Below are 16,652 nucleotides of genomic sequence, written 5' to 3'. Positions count from 1 at the left end.
GTCTGAGGAGGATGGCGTCCGGCTTCAACCGCATCTCTCCCACCGCCGGTCCTCGGAGCCTCATAAATCTCGAAGGTTGTCGACTCCAGACTACAGAGGGGAACGAAAACCGCCCATAAGCCACTCGTGTAAGTTCTTATAACTGATTTTTAATAACCGGTTTGCAAAATGTGTGTTTGCAGATGTGTTAGGCTTGGCTGCAGGAGGTGAATTTCCCCTGCAGCTCTGGGGAGGCCTAGCTAGATTCGGGGTCCGTCGTCTGTTCAGGCTCATATCAGACCAGTTATTGTGGCCCTTCGCCGCTTCATATAGCGACGTTTCAAGCAAAGCGACGTTAGCTTGCTGGCTACTTCGCTTCTGTCGCTTTTGGTCATACAGTAGTTTAGGACGTGCAATTTATTACACGGCAATAACGCTTGACATTTTTTTCCATACTAGCCGGTGATAATCGCGAAGCTAGACCAATTGTTTAGTCGTAGCAGTCGTACCAGCTAACCTAACCTAGCCGTTAGCTGTTAGCTACACTACCGCAGACTACATCCTGATACTGGAACAGAAACCTTTCCAGTGAACGCTCCGTAGAGACAATCATTTACCTCCAGCGAGACAAGAGTTCATATTTTCACAAGCTATGCATCGCAAACAGTGTGCAACGTACAACACAACAAATACGCATCGAATTTGAATAGAGAAATTAAATCATTCGGTGACCAAGCTGTGTTTCAGTTAATAGACGGAGCCCAAATCTGTTCTTTATGTAGCTCAAACTGTTGGCCATTTTTGTGGGTCTTCCTAGCGTTATAGCGAGAATGGCTAGGTAGTGGACATGCACACCCACCCAAATGTCCTTTACAGATAACAATACTTACATAATAGTTTTCATGTCAGGCCGTTATTAATCGATGAACTAGTTTTAGGCCCAGGCTGGGTGGTTTGTTTTGGTTTTACATCACACAATACCCAAGATTACAGTAGGTATTCCAGCAAGAAACACTAAAACAAGTAATAATATTACAAGAATGCATCTTTCCTGATTGAAATATGTCTGGCATTGAAGTTTTGTCGTTCCCTTCATTGCCATTTACAGCCTCTTATGCATCATTCTGGAAACAATATCATAGTTTATCAAACCTTTGCTCTGCATGTCCATTAGTAGAAGCCAGGAACAGTGCTTAATGAGCCTAAAACTGGGTTATGTTTTACTCACTACAATAATAACTTAACAGTTATTTTGTTTTGTCATTTTTCCTCCAGGTTCTCCCACTAATTTCACAGGAAGTTTGTAATCAGAAATATAGCACTCAGCTTCTCCCAATTTTGTGATTACATCTCTTAAACCTCATCCACCCTCTTGGCCTGGCACTAAAATTCCCCATCATCTGTTGAAAACTGAATCCCTACATGAGAAGTGGAAGGATGACGGAGGCGTGGCAGCAGCAGCATGCAGTGGCTCCACCCTCTGTAGTGCACACGCTCCCCCAGGCCGCTGACAACCCTCTGGGCTGTGCTGTGTATGGAGTCGTCCTGCAGCCAGAGTCTGCCCTGCAGCAGCCCCAGCACAGCCAGCATGGCCAGCAGCACACTGTGCCAGCCCAGCAGTCCTCCTTACAAGTAGGGGGCGAGAGAGGGCACAAGTGTGGCGCCTGTGGCCATGACATATCTCACCTGGCCAACCCTCATGAGCACCAGTGCATGGTGAGCCAAGACCGTTCCTTCCAGTGCACTCAGTGCATGAAAATCTTCAGCCAGGCCACCGATCTTCTGGAACACCAGTGTGTGCAGGTGGAGCAGAAGCCCTTTGTGTGTGGTGTGTGTAAGATGGGCTTCTCGCTACTCACCTCCTTGGCCCAGCATCACAATTCACACGGTAATGGAAACAACCCAATGAAGTGCTCCATCTGTGAGAAGACCTACCGGCCAGGTTCTGGAAACGTCACTCCCACCTCCTCAGCTGCCAACCCTCAGCAGCCTTCCACTGGTGAGACGTCCGGTGGCGGTGCAGCGATTAGTGCCTCGTCTCCGCCAGCGTTTGAGGCTTCTTCACCAGACAGGCCCTATAAGTGCTCAGTGTGCCATAAGGCGTTCCGACATTTGTCTGAGCTGACCCGCCATGAAAGAGTACACACAGGTGAAAAGCCATACAAATGTGACACGTGTGATAAAAGCTTCAGCCAGTCTTCTCACCTGGCCCACCACCAGCGCACTCACAGCTCTGAACGGCCGTACAAGTGCGCCGTCTGTGAGAAGAGCTTTAAGCACCGTTCTCACCTTGTGCGCCACATGTACGCCCATTCGGGCGAGCACCTTTTCAAGTGCAATTTGTGTGAGATGCATTTTAAGGAGTCGTCCGAGCTCCTGCACCACCAATGCCAGCCAATAGGGGAAAGGCCCTTCCGCTGCGGCTCTTGCGGAAAAAGCTTCAAGCGGCCGTCCGACTTGCGGCAGCACGAACGCACCCACTCAGAAGAGCGACCTTTCCAGTGCGAGGAGTGCCAGATGAGCTTCAAACAGCAGTATGCCCTCGTGCGCCACCGCCGCACACACAAGAATCCTGCTGATCGCCCGTTCAAGTGTAACCTCTGCGATAAGGGCTTTCTACAGCCATCCCACCTGCTTTACCACCAGCAGGTCCATGGTATGGAAAGTCTATTTAAATGTGCGTCCTGCCAGAAGTCTTTCAGCCAATCAGGAGAACTGCTGAGGCACAAATGTGGTGGCGAAGTAGAGAAGCCCTACAAGTGTGATGTGTGCGGCAAGGGATACAAAAAGAATTCGACGCTGCAGCGCCATCAGAACTCTCACTGTACAGAGAAGCCACTCAAATGCTCGCTGTGTGACAGGCGGTTCGTATCGTCCTCCGAGTTCGTTCAGCACCGCTGTGACCCGACCCGCGAGAAGCCACTGAAATGCCCCGACTGTGAAAAGCGCTTCAAGTACTCCTCCGAGCTGCAGCGCCATCGCCGCGTTCACACCGGGGAGAAACCTTTCAAGTGTGCCAGCTGCGATAAGAGCTTCAAGCAGCGCGAGCACCTGGCCAAGCACCAGAGCGTGCACTCACGGGAAACCCAGTTCAAGTGTGTGTGGTGCGGGGAGCGTTTTGTCGATCTGACGGCGCTGCAGGAGCACACAGTCCAGCACACGGCTGAGGGAGAGAGTTTCCCCGCAGCTCCCTGCATCCCGTGAACAGCGTTGCTCTTCAGCCCGGGGCAGTAACATGAAAAGTCACCTGCAAGGCAAGGTGTGCCAGCCTCTGCTACCCCATTTGTAGCCTATAACATGCACCCATTATTTACATTTAATGATATTTAGTGTCACCTGTAATGTTAAAAGACTCCGTACATCCTCAACCTTCAGTGAGAAAATGGCACAACACCCTCGATCTCTATGGGGCAGATTACTGACATCTTGGCCATATCCCTCCCTTTATTTGGAACTCGTGGAAAAAACTTGAAAAGAACAACAGGATGAAAATGGCATGTAATGTAAAATGCAGGAAGATCTTAAAATGTTTTTGTTTTTTTTGTTCTGTTTTTTAGAATCGAGCGTGGGACCTTTATTCTGTGGTTGCATGTGATTGTCTGTTTTGTAATCAGTGATTCTGTTATTGAGTAAGAAAGCAAGAGCGTTTCAGACGGTAGTCAGCAGTGTCTGCTCATTTATAAACTCCTCTGAATTCCATGTGCCTTTTACTGATCAATCACTTTGTATTCAGTTAATTAACACTTTCATTTCATGTCCGATATAGCCGAAAACCCCATCCATACACAGTGGCTGGCTTGTGCAACAATATCCTTTCACATAGACCTAGATAATATCATCTGTTTGTGCATGAATATTTATCATACTTTAATATCACTGTTGTATTATAGGTTTGGTTTATTTAGGAAAACATCCTAAGAAGAAAAAAAAAAACAAGTGGATTTGTGAAAATGTATAGCCTGTGTCCTATGAAACTCTGTGTTGTTGCATCTTTGTATTAAAATAAATGACATCTAGGTAAACTAACCCATACCTATCATGTCATACAGACACTTGACATGTGCAATAGAACATGCACAATGTAATATTTATGACTACTGAATCATGGCATAGTCTACTCTGTTATATTATAGATTGTGTGTATACGCTTATGTAAACATTGAGAAAATGTATAGTGCTTATGTTACCTGCTTTTGTATTCACTATGAATGAGCTTGCTATATTTTGCAAGCACATTAGTTTCAATTCCAAATGGATGATCACAAGAGTATATGACAAACTTCAAAGCATTATTTTGCTCACTTGCCACCAACTTAGCGGCATTAGTTACTGTGCGATAGATCTAACATAAGTAATGTTATTTTCCTTTTGAAGAATTGGCCTTGTAATATCCTCACAGGATCCCAGCCTCATTTTGGTCCCGACCAGAAGTTTAGCATTTTATTCTCAGTAGCCTCAAAGTTGCGACTTTTGTGTTGGTTTATGCCGGGGATAAAAGTACAAATGTGTGTATTTTAGTTTACTGTGTGGATTTCTATATTCTATACAATCTCTGCAGTATATTTAAAATAAAGTTTTCGGAATTAAAAAGTGATTGACAGAAAGGGAACCTGATGGGACAGCTGGGCACTGAAGGAGCTGAAGTCCCGGTGCATCTACTTCAGCCCTCCCTCCTGCGGGAGAGTGTGTATTAAAGCTTTGAATATACACATGTATGGATATCAATATAGAGTACATCATGTTCATACTGTATACAGACAGCAATTAAAATAAACCACCCTTAAGAAAATTAAGGTGTAAGTTACATTTGTTGTAATCACAGCTAATTCTGCTGTTCTGTGCATTGTGACTGTGCGTTGATTAAATGTATGCTTCCCAGTACAACATACATTTTTCATATTGCACAGAATAGTTAGACTAATAAACCGGACAATTTATCACAATTTGTACTCCTTCACTTACAAAGCACCGTGTTTATTTTAGCCTGCAATGTCACCGACAATTTTAGATTTTCAGGTCAGTGAGCCTCCGTTCGCTTGATTTACTTCCGGGTGATGTTTACCGCAACAGGGACGATCGTCAGTGGCTAGGCTCTGCTAAGCAACCCCTGCTAGTTGTACCATCATCTGAGACAATTATTAAATTATTTATATTGTAGATTTTACATACATTATCAATAACAGTGCCTAGTGAGACCACAACAGTGGAAAACAAGCAACGTATTGCCGAGTTACTACTAGCAACTAGCTTCATGTCGGGTGGACTTCCTCTGAGCTCGGATATTGCAACATTTCTACGACGAGGTAGCGTTAGCTAGCTAGCTCCTTTATTGATTCCGCATATCCATATTAACGGTTTTAACAGATGGGATAAATTTTACAAATACTGTACAAGATGTTATAAATTAACGGTTTGCATATTTCTGTCGTTTCGCTTCACTCGAGGCTTAAATTCAATAGGATCTCGGCTTGTATGAGTTATTTCAAACTACCGTTAACGTTAGCTAACGCTAGCTAGGTTAAGTTAACGTAACTAGCGGTAGCTAGGTTAAGTGTAACTAACGGTAGCCATCCCAGAGAGGGGCTTCTGTCATTATGTCGATTAAGCTAGCTTGCCGCTAACTAGCATTGCTCCCGCGGCTCATCTCCTAAGTTGATGTAAATTGCTGGTGGCTGGTGCACAAGGCCCTCTACAGCCATCAAATACTGTCAAACTGACCGTTATTACATATTTTATTTGCATTTCTCTGCTCTACCTCAGCCCCTTTCCCCCCCTCTCCTCTGTCTTCCCGAAGCTGGCGGGCCACCATCACATCCTGCCCACCAGGCTGCTTAGGGGGCTCACACACTCGTTCATTGTAGCGCTGTCCATCCGCACAGCAAGTGCTTGTGACCGGCGTGGTTTGGCGGTAGACGCCTGCCATCTGAGGGCAAACGAAGCCCAAACCAATGTTAAGCTCAACACAGGGGTCATAGAGCCACATATTCTCGAGAGTCGGTGTATCGCCTTCCAGTACCGCGCCGAGAAGACTACAGCGGAAGGTGACGGTCCTCGACACCGAGCCGCCAAGCTCGCAATGCCCGGATCCACGGCCAGCAGTAAAGCTCGGGTGTACACCGATGTCAACACGCAGAAGAGCAGGGAATACTGGGACTATGATGCACATGTGCCAAGCTGGAGGTACAGTTGGAAGTTATACTTTAAACCAGGAGTGGTAGGCCTATGCATACAGTGTCAACTTTGATGTATAGGGGAAGAAACCTTAGATATCGGAGAGCAGCCATACTATCTCAGCCAGCATCCCTGTTTATCTGAGCTGACAGTTTAGGCTTAGCAAGAGACTGGGGCTCATTCCTGCTGTACCTGCAGAAAACACCATCATCCAACCAGGGAGTAGGTCAGATGCTGTGTGAAGAGCACAGGCTATTTGGATCTGTGTCCCCTTTAAGCATTAAAAGCCATTAAAAACCCCAATCATAACAAATCCTGGAGGGTGAGTTTGTCTTCTTTATTTGATGATGGTCGTCTTGGAAAGAGAAACTTGAAATTGCAGCTTTGCCTGTGCAACTGTGATCGTGATCAATACTTCCTGTGTCCACAGTTGATTTCCTGGTTTTAGCCCCACTAAATGTTTCCACCCCTTCTCTCTAGCAATCAAGACAACTATCAGTTGGTGCGTAAACTGGGGAGAGGGAAGTACAGTGAAGTATTTGAAGCCATCAACGTGAGCAACAATGAGAAAGTGGTGGTGAAAATCCTCAAGGTGAGCCCCTTACCTCCCTGTGTCACTGTCATCAGACCTTTCTGGGCCTCTTTTTATCCATTAATAATACTAATGCAAGCTGCATTGCCATATGGACCATATTTATTTTTTTAATTGAGTTTTTATTTGGGTTACCCATGTGGATTTCGTAAGCAGATAAAATACACGAAAATAGAAGGCACACATAAAAAAAAAGCCTAGCTGTCTTCATCAAAACAAGATCAAGCTCTCGTTCCCATACCAGTCTCGAGTGTTTCAAGGGGTGAAGTGCCTGTGTTTGATAAAATGGCCTATGCACTTGAGATTCTGCTCCTAAGGATATTGGGGGTGAAATAAATAATGTGTCCTTCAAACAGAATAGAAATTCCCTCATTTGAGAAGCAACAAAATGTCGATAGACCGTATGAATGATACTCCTAGATCTGACTGTGTACAAAGGTTTTTTTCAATGCAGGAGTGCAAATATGATTTGAGAGATGTTTGTAAGTTTACCGTACAAAAAGCTAAAAAAGGGATTAAAAGGAGATGTATTTCTATTGTTGGGGTTAAATTATGGAACAATGCTAATATAAATTTAAGAATGTGTAACTCGTTTTTGGTTAAATAATAAAAGAATCAAAAGAATGATTTATAAAGCTATTTTTGAGGGTTACAAGTGTGAATGATTTTTATTTTATTATTATTTTTTATTTCTGGAGGGTAGCTTAAATTGATAAGAATGTGGGATAGGCATTATGCTTCTGCCTGTGCCTTTTCAGTCACTACTTAATACAAAGATTGTTGATTTTGTTTATACTGTCTAGACTGCTTATACATATTGTATATTAGATTGTATATTGGATATACTGTTTATACTTATTGTATTGTGTGTGATGACTGACTAAAAATACTACTACTACTACTGATGTGTTACAGGTATACAAAGTTTGGTGCTGCAGTACTTTGGTTGTATTGAAATATTGTGGATCCATATTGCATAATAATAATAATGATAATAATAATAATATAAAATTTAAGAGCACTGTTCTCAGACTCAAGGAGACTTTACATAGTTGAAAATAAAAACAGAAAAACTATTCAAAAATGTCCTTAGTTTGAACTAGTTGTTTTCTGTTGTAGCCTGTCAAGAAGAAGAAGATCAAACGGGAAATCAAAATTCTAGAAAACCTGCGCGGAGGAACCAACATCATCCGCCTGGTCGACACCGTCAAAGACCCAGTGGTGAGTTCACGCCTTCCAGTCACTCTGCATGGCAGTGGCAGTAGAGTCATGCTTGTGACTGTGTGTGCCGGGCAGCGAGACTGCCTCCACCCACCTGCTGTTTCCATAAGCTAAGCATTCTGTTATCCTCTCTTTGCAGTCCCGAACACCAGCGCTTGTCTTTGAGTGCATCAATAACACAGATTTTAAGGTACTTATGTTTGTTTGGCCGACATCATACATGTGAAACTACTAGCAGGTTTTACCATCCATGTAAAGGCACTGATATCCATTATTAATAACGCGCATAACCTTCAAGTTATTGTTTGAAATGTGTAGAAGCCAGTTGAATTACTGACATCATGTAACTGATAATTTCTCTAAACATTTTATGCATGGATATCCTCCGTCTGTTTCATAGGAGCTTTATCAGAAGTTGACAGACTTTGATATTCGTTACTACATGTATGAGCTTCTCAAGGTAAGAGCATCTTGATTATTTAAAGAAGAATACCAGTATAGCCCATTTACTTCTGTCTATGTGTAGTTTATATTCCCTACAATTATTTGCGTGCAATATGTAATTTGCTGGGTTTTTTTAAACGTTTAAAAATACCAACTTTACGGTGTCAAACCTATCTTGAAATAAACCGCTGTCCCGGCTAACAAAGACGCCCCGAATAAAAAGACATGGATGTGACAGTAAAATTGTAAGGCGACATGTTTTTGAGGGATTATTTCCTGGAGGAGTCTTCCATTTCTTCCTGCCGGTGTCAGCTGATTGACAGGAAGCAGAGCGTGAGTTGCTTACTGAAAAGGTCGCAAGCCAAAACGCAAGTGTTTGATAATTAAAAATTATTCCATGGAGCAGATGTGTGTGTGTGGCTTTCATCTTTTCATCTTCAGTAAGCAGAGCGTAAGAGAAAAACAGAAAAAAACAAAACAGTAAGTTTGACCAAACCAAATCATGGCTTCATGTTGCCTGGGATGGATTCTCTCGCTCTGTGGAAGTTTGTTTTTTCATACTGGACAAGAATGAATGGAGGAGGAAAACGAGCGCTGATATCTCCAACTATGCTGACTGTGCAGAACCAGAGAGGAACCTGGACCGCTGGCTCTAACTTAAAGAAAAAACACAATGCTTATTGACTGGTGCAGTACTGAGTGTGTCTCTCCACCACAGGCTCTGGACTACTGCCACAGTATGGGGATCATGCACCGGGACGTGAAGCCCCACAACGTGATGATCGACCACCAGCTGAGAAAGGTACGGCCCACTTGGACCGCTTTCATTGTCCTACGCCCTACAAGAACATTATTTTATTTCAGATTGATTTTTTTCTTTAGAAGTGCTCCATCCAGGGTGAGGAATTTGTAATTAAAATATCGGTAATATTCGTCTTTGGCAGATAAATCAATAAGACTCACCAGCCACAACACGTTTAGAGATAATAACATTGGAATTCCTCGGGTATAATGAGCTCTGTTGCACTTCATGATGAATTACAAACTTAATCCATTGTATGAGTGAGTGAGCAAGCTTTAAATTAACACACAGTACCTGATTCTATACTTAAAATAGCACTGAAAACAGGCAGGGTGACATATTTCTATTAAAAATTAATATTAATTATTTTGGCCAGTCAATAAGTATTCTAGACAGGTAAATGTTTTTACACAAGTTCTATACATTGACTCATTTGCTGTATATAATGCAATTAGATACTAAATATCAGACATGAACACATATTTAGCTATAACCCACTTTGATCCAAAGACCATGCTGAAAATGTTGTGTTTCAGGATTCAATGTACCCAAAAGTGTACATGATATTACATTTAAATGCAAGAACCAGTTTGATCCATCAGGGCCAAGTGGAGCTTGTCCAGGCCAGACTCCACTCAAAATACTTTAAATAAAACAACCTGATTCTTTTGTCACCTAGCCCAGCTGACAAATAATCTGATACTCTTGAAAAAAGGGAATAAAACGAATCTCATATATCTTCTGGGGAATCATTCCAGCCTGTAGCATTTACCCCTGTAATGTAGACCAGGTTAACATGTGTCTCCTCCTGTGTCACAGTTGCGTCTCATAGATTGGGGATTGGCAGAGTTCTACCATCCCGCTCAGGAATACAACGTCCGGGTGGCCTCCCGCTATTTCAAAGGCCCCGAGCTGCTAGTGGACTATCAGGTACATCATGCTCTAAAAACTATAGCAGCTATTGCAACAAAATAGTATAGTTCAGTCTGTACAATATTCTGTCTTCTTTTGAGTGATTCCTGGTGTTTTTTTCCAGATGTATGACTATAGTTTGGACATGTGGAGTCTAGGCTGCATGTTGGCAAGCATGATCTTCCTGAAGGAGCCGTTCTTTCACGGCCAGGACAACTATGACCAGGTAATGTGGGGGTGAACAGGCTTCCTGTGCGTCCTGCGAGGTCTGAAACTCCACAGACAGTCTACCAGTCATGGAAAATAACAAGTAGCTTCAGGGCTGGGCGATTATGGTTGAAATCAATATCACAATATGGCTCACGTATGGAAAATCACATGTGAAGTAATCAAATGAATGTTCATCCCATTGAGATGAAATGTTTGACCTCATACCTAGCATTATCAAACTGAAATTTTCAAATGATATTCCTTAATACCTAATTTTTCTGTTTTTAAACAAATTTTGCTTGTTATCAGTTTAGACAGCAGAATTGTGTGTCACAATATCCAAAAATCACTACATCATCATGATATGATTCCAGACGATAATATTGAATTATCAGCCCCAAGTAGCATCACCAAAAATGACAACATGTCATTCCAAGCTATAATGAAGAACAACAGATCAGAGAACTCAGAAATGATAAATATTCTTTGTCGATATATTATTGGATACATATTATTATACCTAATAATAATTTGTAATAGTAATAACAATTTGTAGCTACAGTATGGACAATGTATTAAATGTGTAGGTATGTCATTTTAATTGATTTATTTTATATATATTTTTTTTTTTAACTATTCTTGTTCCAGCTCGTCCGCATTGCTAAGGTTCTTGGGACTGACGAGCTGTTTGGCTACCTGCACAAGTATCACATAGAACTGGACACTCGCTTCAAAGACCTGCTGGGCCAGTGAGTAGCGCGGGGGGTGGGGGGGTGGGGGGTGGGGGGTGAAGGGTCAGACTGACAGACAGAAACACTTTTTTTCCCCCACACTTCTGTTCAAACAAAACCCATATCAGCGGAAACTCATTCAAATGTATTCAAATCTCCTGCCGCTCAGAAGTGATGCGTCGCCTTCATGCATCGTTGGTCTGACTGACAGCTGTTAATCTGACCGAGGCAGAACAGGGCCTGCAGCCATAAAGGAGCCTGTAACTGAGCAGCCTGGTGAAAGTATTACTGCGTTACAAACTCCTCCAGGTTGACAAAGTATCCTCTAACTGCAGGGAACAAGCTGCTTTACTCACACCGACTTCTGATTTGAAAGCAAAACTGACAGAAACCCTCCACTGAGCTAAAACACTGTCGTTCACCATAACAGTACTGCACGGACCAGCAGAAACAGCAGCTTGCTCATTGTGCTTTTATATTTTTTTGAGAAATGCGGGGATATTTCAGTTGAATGAATTGCACTATTAACTTGTATCCACAGTCATTAAACTTGAGATTTGACTTTTTGAACATGAAGAAAGTGACAGGTGTACCTCTGATGTAGGGCTGTTCACCCAAATGTCAGCTAAATTAGTGTTTTGGTAAATGAATCCTTTCGTTAGTTTTAAAATATACATACAGTATATACATGCCTTTCTTCTTGGAGTATGAAGTCTAACCAAATTGTTAGACATACAATTACTGCAAGTGTTGGGTAATGGGTTGTGTAATTCCTCAAAAGTGAGGAAATTCACCTCTAAGCATACCTGTTTTTTCTGCAGCTGGTATATTTCTTGTAAAAAAATATGACCAAAAAATAATGGTCTTAAAAGTAAGATTATTTTTCATATGTTTTATGTTTTTAACTTGTGACGAACTAAGTGCAGATTGGCTTATCAGTTTGCTGGCTTATCAGATGTGCTTGTTTTGCTAATAGAAACAAAAGAGAACAGTCTACTCCTGTGACTTCCACATCCAGTAGCAGGAATAACCGCACTGTCCTCATTTCTCGCATGTTTAAAATGTGAAAACTGTCAACACGTACATTCGCAGCTGTCGCCATACCTTTCTACCTTTTTACACTAAGTGAGAGTGACTGTGTTGAGTTGAGTCGTCTGAAGCGCTGGCTGTTGTGTGTTCAGACAAACCAGGAAGCGCTGGGAGCAGTTTGTCCAGACGGAGAACCAGCACCTGGTGAGTCCTGAAGCCCTGGACCTGCTGGACAAGCTGCTGCGCTACGACCACCAGCAGAGGCTGACCGCCGCCGAGGCCATGCAGCACCCATACTTCTGTTAGTACCGCTCACCCTGCCCGCCACGCAAAATCATCATTTAGTGTCTCTCAGTAGAATCATATCCTGGTGAAATAAAGATATTGACTTCTTGTGATGCAGAAGTGTTTTTGTCGAAATGGTAAAAAAAACCCCAACACATTAAAATCTCTCACAAAATGAAACAAATGAGGGAAGAATATTTAAAAATGACAGTTTTGTTGTGTGTTTGTCCCTCAGATCCTGTGCTGAAGGAACAAACAAACACCAATACGGATGGCACAAAGGCAATAAGCAGTTCCAATGCAACATGATAAGCAGAAAGGAGGTAAAGCACACTATTTTCTTTTTTTTATGTATAAATAGAAACACTGATGTGAACGAGACGTACATGCATTCCCTGAATCCCAGTTGAGTGTGCTGTATGCCTGATAAATTATATTCTCCTTGGCTTGTTTCTCACTATGGAGAACTGGACTTTTACAAATCAGCATAGGAATTTTATTTCCTTAGTGATTTTGCAGTAGAGTTGAGCATGAAAATAAGAAGAGAGAAATAACCATAAAGTCTCTGAGCGGAGGTGTTGGCCTAAATGAGATAAAAGAATTTATCTTTATGTGTGCAGTTTGGAAGTTCAATTGTGTCTGGGAATCGGGGTTTACTCTGGTTTAGGCGCTGGCTGCAGAAAAACGGATCTCAAAGCCATATTTAACTTGCCCGTCACTTTTCCAAGATGCATATCCAGTCATGAAAAGCGGAGGATGATTTAGTATTCGGGCTCTGATTCTTCTTTTCCCCCCATCCATTCAGGAAGAACCTTTGTTACCTCAACTTGTGACCTTTTCGCGGCAGAATCCTCTGCCTCCACATCCAACAGCCATACTGGAGCAAGATGTCAAATTTTGCAGCATAAACAAACACACACGGATTAACTTAACCCCTAACAAAACCCGGGGGAATCAGCGCCGCCTGGTCCGAGTCTCAAACGAATCCGATCTGAGCTTTTTTGAGGTGCCCCCCCCGCCCCCTCCGAGACTCCCTCCCCACGCCTCCTTCAACCTGTTTTTAAAACGAGCAAAGTGACTGTTGTTGGATCAGTATCAAGCCGGTGTTGTGCTGTAAGATGTGTGTCCGTCATTAAGACGCTGTGGTGAGAGCCTGAGATCCAATTCCAGGTGAAAGCACTGAGTGGCATGGAGGCTCTTTTCTGCTATGGATAGAACAAATGCTATATTGAAAGAGAATAAACCATTTTTATTTAAATACATGTGTGTTTGACTGTTGTTCCTGATGACAAACCACAGGGGGAACACTGGTGCGATAAGAGGTGTTTTCTATGCGTCTGAAGATGCCATGCGAGTTAGCACGGTTTCAACTGAGATGATCTTCTATATTCTTAGGTAGGTTGACTATCCCTACAGCACGGAATGACACGTTTCAATCAGCAACTGTGATTGGTCCATACAGTACTGGACTCGAATTTAAGTGGAATAAAGGGTGAATCGGATGCTGTATTGTTTAGGTCAACAGATTTGTCTGGCCTGTTCCTGCATTACTGGCTTCTAATTCTTTGATTATTTCTCTCAACAAACGGTTCAAGATGAGTTTCAGGATAAAACCAGTTAGTCCACTGGTGAAATCAGCCATGTTGCGTCACTGCTGGTACAGTGACTTCAAAATCTCTCAACCGTTTCTCTGTTAGTTACCCTCAGTCTGGGACTTGCCCCAATGATGGATCAGTTCTCTCAGTGACAGGTCAGATAGGCCAAATTTTAGAAACTTGGCGTTTGATCACAAAACTTTAATGCTGCATGTGTTTCAATGTCTAAAAAGCCCTAAATGCAGTTTAGCATCACAACTGCAGGTCAGCCTTCCTTTCACTGTACCTGAAGATGCAAAGCATCACTTCAGCAGTAGAGTTACTGCTGCCTAACTTTCTAGACTGGAAAAATTAGCAAGATCAAAATACTTGTTTATCACTTCTGAAATGGTGGAAACTTAAATATAACAAAGGTTTCTGGATGGGTTTAGATTCATCTTCCTTTGTTCTTGTGATTGCCTTTAACTGTGAGGGCTCACTGTCACAACTGAGTTGTACTAAAATGTTTTAACAGTCCACAAGTTAATCAAAGGTTGTCATTCTGATGTTTGCCACTTATCTCTTTGATATGCTGGCCTGATGTAGTATTAGTCATCACCACTTGATTGTGAAAACCTGGTCTAAAAACATAATAATTCTGACATCTGCAAATAAGGAAAAAGAAGAATATTTCATTGTGTCCAGGAGTAATTTTCCAAGTACTGATATTGAGAGCAAGGGAGAAAAGACTGAACGCTGCTGGTGACAGTGGATCCCCAGACTGCAGCTTGACTGCTCCTGACCTGAATGTACATGGCAGCGTGTCCGCTGCAAAGCAAAAACCTTTTACCAAAGTGACTGAAGGTTGTCCACCTCCGCAGAGATAGAAGGGCGAGATACCTTGATGGAGGTTTGTGCATCATGAAAACAGATCAGCGTGGTCGTTGCATCAAGTGTGCACTTTTGTTTTTAATAAATAAACTGGAAACACTGGATTTCCAGAACATAAAACATTGTGCAACATTCGTGCAATACAAATAGGTGCATTCGTTTAGGCAAAACCGGGCTGAGGCTTCACCTGTCTGGTCAAAGCCAATGAGGTCAGCAGACGGCAACCTGCTCAAATTGAAAATATATCTGCTTACCAAATGGCTAAATTGTAAACACAGCAGAATAAATACTTTGCAGTTACATGTTAATTATTTCAAATGTGAGTATTCAAAATATATCACAGAAGTAGAGTTCACATTTTGGATAAATGTTCATTTAGTTAAAAACTGGATCGCTATGCTTCGCCCACGTCTTTTTGCTGTGAGCTGGGTTTCCAGTCTGTTCACAGACGGCTTGGCCCGAGCCACTAAACGAATGCCCTCACTGACGTATAAGTGATAAACACATTAAAAAGCAGCCTACAAATACATGGCTAGCTACAGCAGATGAGTTGTACACCCATCAAAGGCACGCCCACAACACCCCTGCTTTCTCCTCAGCCAATAAACCCTCATGTCTGACAAATTGGAATGAGGAAGCTATGGTGACTGGCCAGTGTGGCTGTCTGTTGTACAGGCCAACAGCGTATTAAAGATGCCGTGCTGGCACATTATCTTCAGCCGTCTGTCATGTTAGCGTTACAAAAAGAAAGTTTGGTTGCCACGCGAGGGGGAGCCTGGGGACGGGTCACATCACAGTAGCATCGATATCCAAAGACCACCAAGGACGCTCTTAAGACGGTAACAACATCGTTGATTATCTTCTTAGTAACACTGAGAGACATTGTGAAATCTTCCCAGGGGATATTTTAATACTTGACTGAGTCCATTGGCACTTGATATTTTAAAGATTCTTGGCCTCAGTTTAAACTTTCCCAGGGTTTTTTGAAGTGATGTGTCCTTGGTGTCCTTTTCCAAATGCAAACAATCTAAGGCATAAAACAATGTACTCTACAAAAGGGCAGGTATAAAGCTAATACCATAGACATTCAGTTTGTTTTCTGACAGAAAACAACAAAAAACCTTACAAATAAATAATTGCATAAATAAAGCATATGATTATGAATGTTTAAAACTGTACGGGACACATTAGCATTGCCCTGTACAGGCATTTGATGCAGTGAGATTATGTATGTGCACGAAAATGTCTACATATATAATGTTGGTTACATCCTAGAGTTGCAGTATTGAGGTAACTTCATAGTGAGAGTAAAGGCGAGGGGGACTGGGGAGCCTTTGTACAGTACTTGGCCCGGTGAAAAAGCCACAGAGACATGCATCAGACACGGGTGAAAATGTAGATAGAGGTGATAGTGTATATGTCCCATAGTCTGTGTTATTCAAGTTTTAAAAATTGTCCAAATAAAGCATTGGTTATATATGTTATATGTTGCTTATTCAGGGCGCCAAATGATACATGAGCTCGATACGATCCAGACACCAACGTCTTCCACAGCTTCAGGTGGTTTACTCGTGTTCGGCCTCGGGGGGGAGGGGGGGGGGTCGGCAGGGTTCAGGGCAGCAGGTGTTGCAGCTGGGCGTCGTCCAGTTCGTTGACGGAGACGATGTGGTCGAGGTGCTGCAGGTACCGCTCCTGGTCCTGCATGAAGTGAGGGATTCTGGTCTTGCGGAGCACCGCCAGATGCCGGAGCCTCTCCACGTCTTCGTACGACACCTGAGGAGGCCGAGGAGAAGGTCACAGACATCGGTGAG

At 42.8% G+C, this 16,652-nt stretch overlaps 2 protein-coding genes across 2 annotated transcripts; both read left to right on the top strand.

Annotated features, from left to right (window-relative positions):
* On the top strand, positions 1-4,755 carry LOC139660597 (zinc finger protein 319). The gene is made up of 2 exons (XM_071538769.1): positions 1-128; positions 1,255-4,755. Exon 2 carries the CDS (start codon positions 1,402-1,404, stop codon positions 3,181-3,183), a length of 1,782 nt encoding a protein of 593 aa, XP_071394870.1. The 5' UTR covers positions 1-128; positions 1,255-1,401; the 3' UTR covers positions 3,184-4,755.
* Positions 4,756-5,642: 887 nt separating this feature from the next.
* LOC139660603 (casein kinase II subunit alpha'-like) lies at positions 5,643-13,616 on the top strand. The gene is made up of 12 exons (XM_071538776.1): positions 5,643-6,159; positions 6,631-6,742; positions 7,862-7,963; positions 8,103-8,153; positions 8,364-8,423; positions 9,126-9,209; positions 10,029-10,139; positions 10,246-10,347; positions 10,980-11,080; positions 12,244-12,392; positions 12,612-12,699; positions 13,182-13,616. Exons 1-11 carry the CDS (start codon positions 6,056-6,058, stop codon positions 12,683-12,685), a joined length of 1,050 nt encoding a protein of 349 aa, XP_071394877.1. The 5' UTR covers positions 5,643-6,055; the 3' UTR covers positions 12,686-12,699; positions 13,182-13,616.
* The last annotated feature ends 3,036 nt before the right edge of the window (positions 13,617-16,652 follow it).

The sequence above is a fragment of the Centroberyx affinis genome, unplaced genomic scaffold (assembly GCF_046629955.1).
Source record: "Centroberyx affinis isolate AG114_WGS23_722 - 3 ecotype Tasmania unplaced genomic scaffold, CSIRO-AGI_Caff_v1 ptg003349l_1, whole genome shotgun sequence".
Classification (NCBI taxonomy): domain Eukaryota; kingdom Metazoa; phylum Chordata; class Actinopteri; order Beryciformes; family Berycidae; genus Centroberyx; species Centroberyx affinis.
Note: the sequence above shows the minus strand (reverse complement) of the source record. Positions and strands in the feature narration are given on the sequence as shown.

Excerpts from the sequence above, each read along its gene's own strand:
- LOC139660597 (XM_071538769.1), top strand. The coding sequence starts at position 1,402 with ATGAGAAGTGGAAGGATGACGGAGGCGTGGCAGCAGCAGCATGCAGTG.
- LOC139660603 (XM_071538776.1), top strand. The coding sequence starts at position 6,056 with ATGCCCGGATCCACGGCCAGCAGTAAAGCTCGGGTGTACACCGATGTC. Across the intron at positions 8,154-8,363 it reads TCAATAACACAGATTTTAAG|GAGCTTTATCAGAAGTTGAC; the intron begins GTACTTATGTTT and ends TCTGTTTCATAG. Across the intron at positions 8,424-9,125 it reads ACATGTATGAGCTTCTCAAG|GCTCTGGACTACTGCCACAG; the intron begins GTAAGAGCATCT and ends TCTCCACCACAG.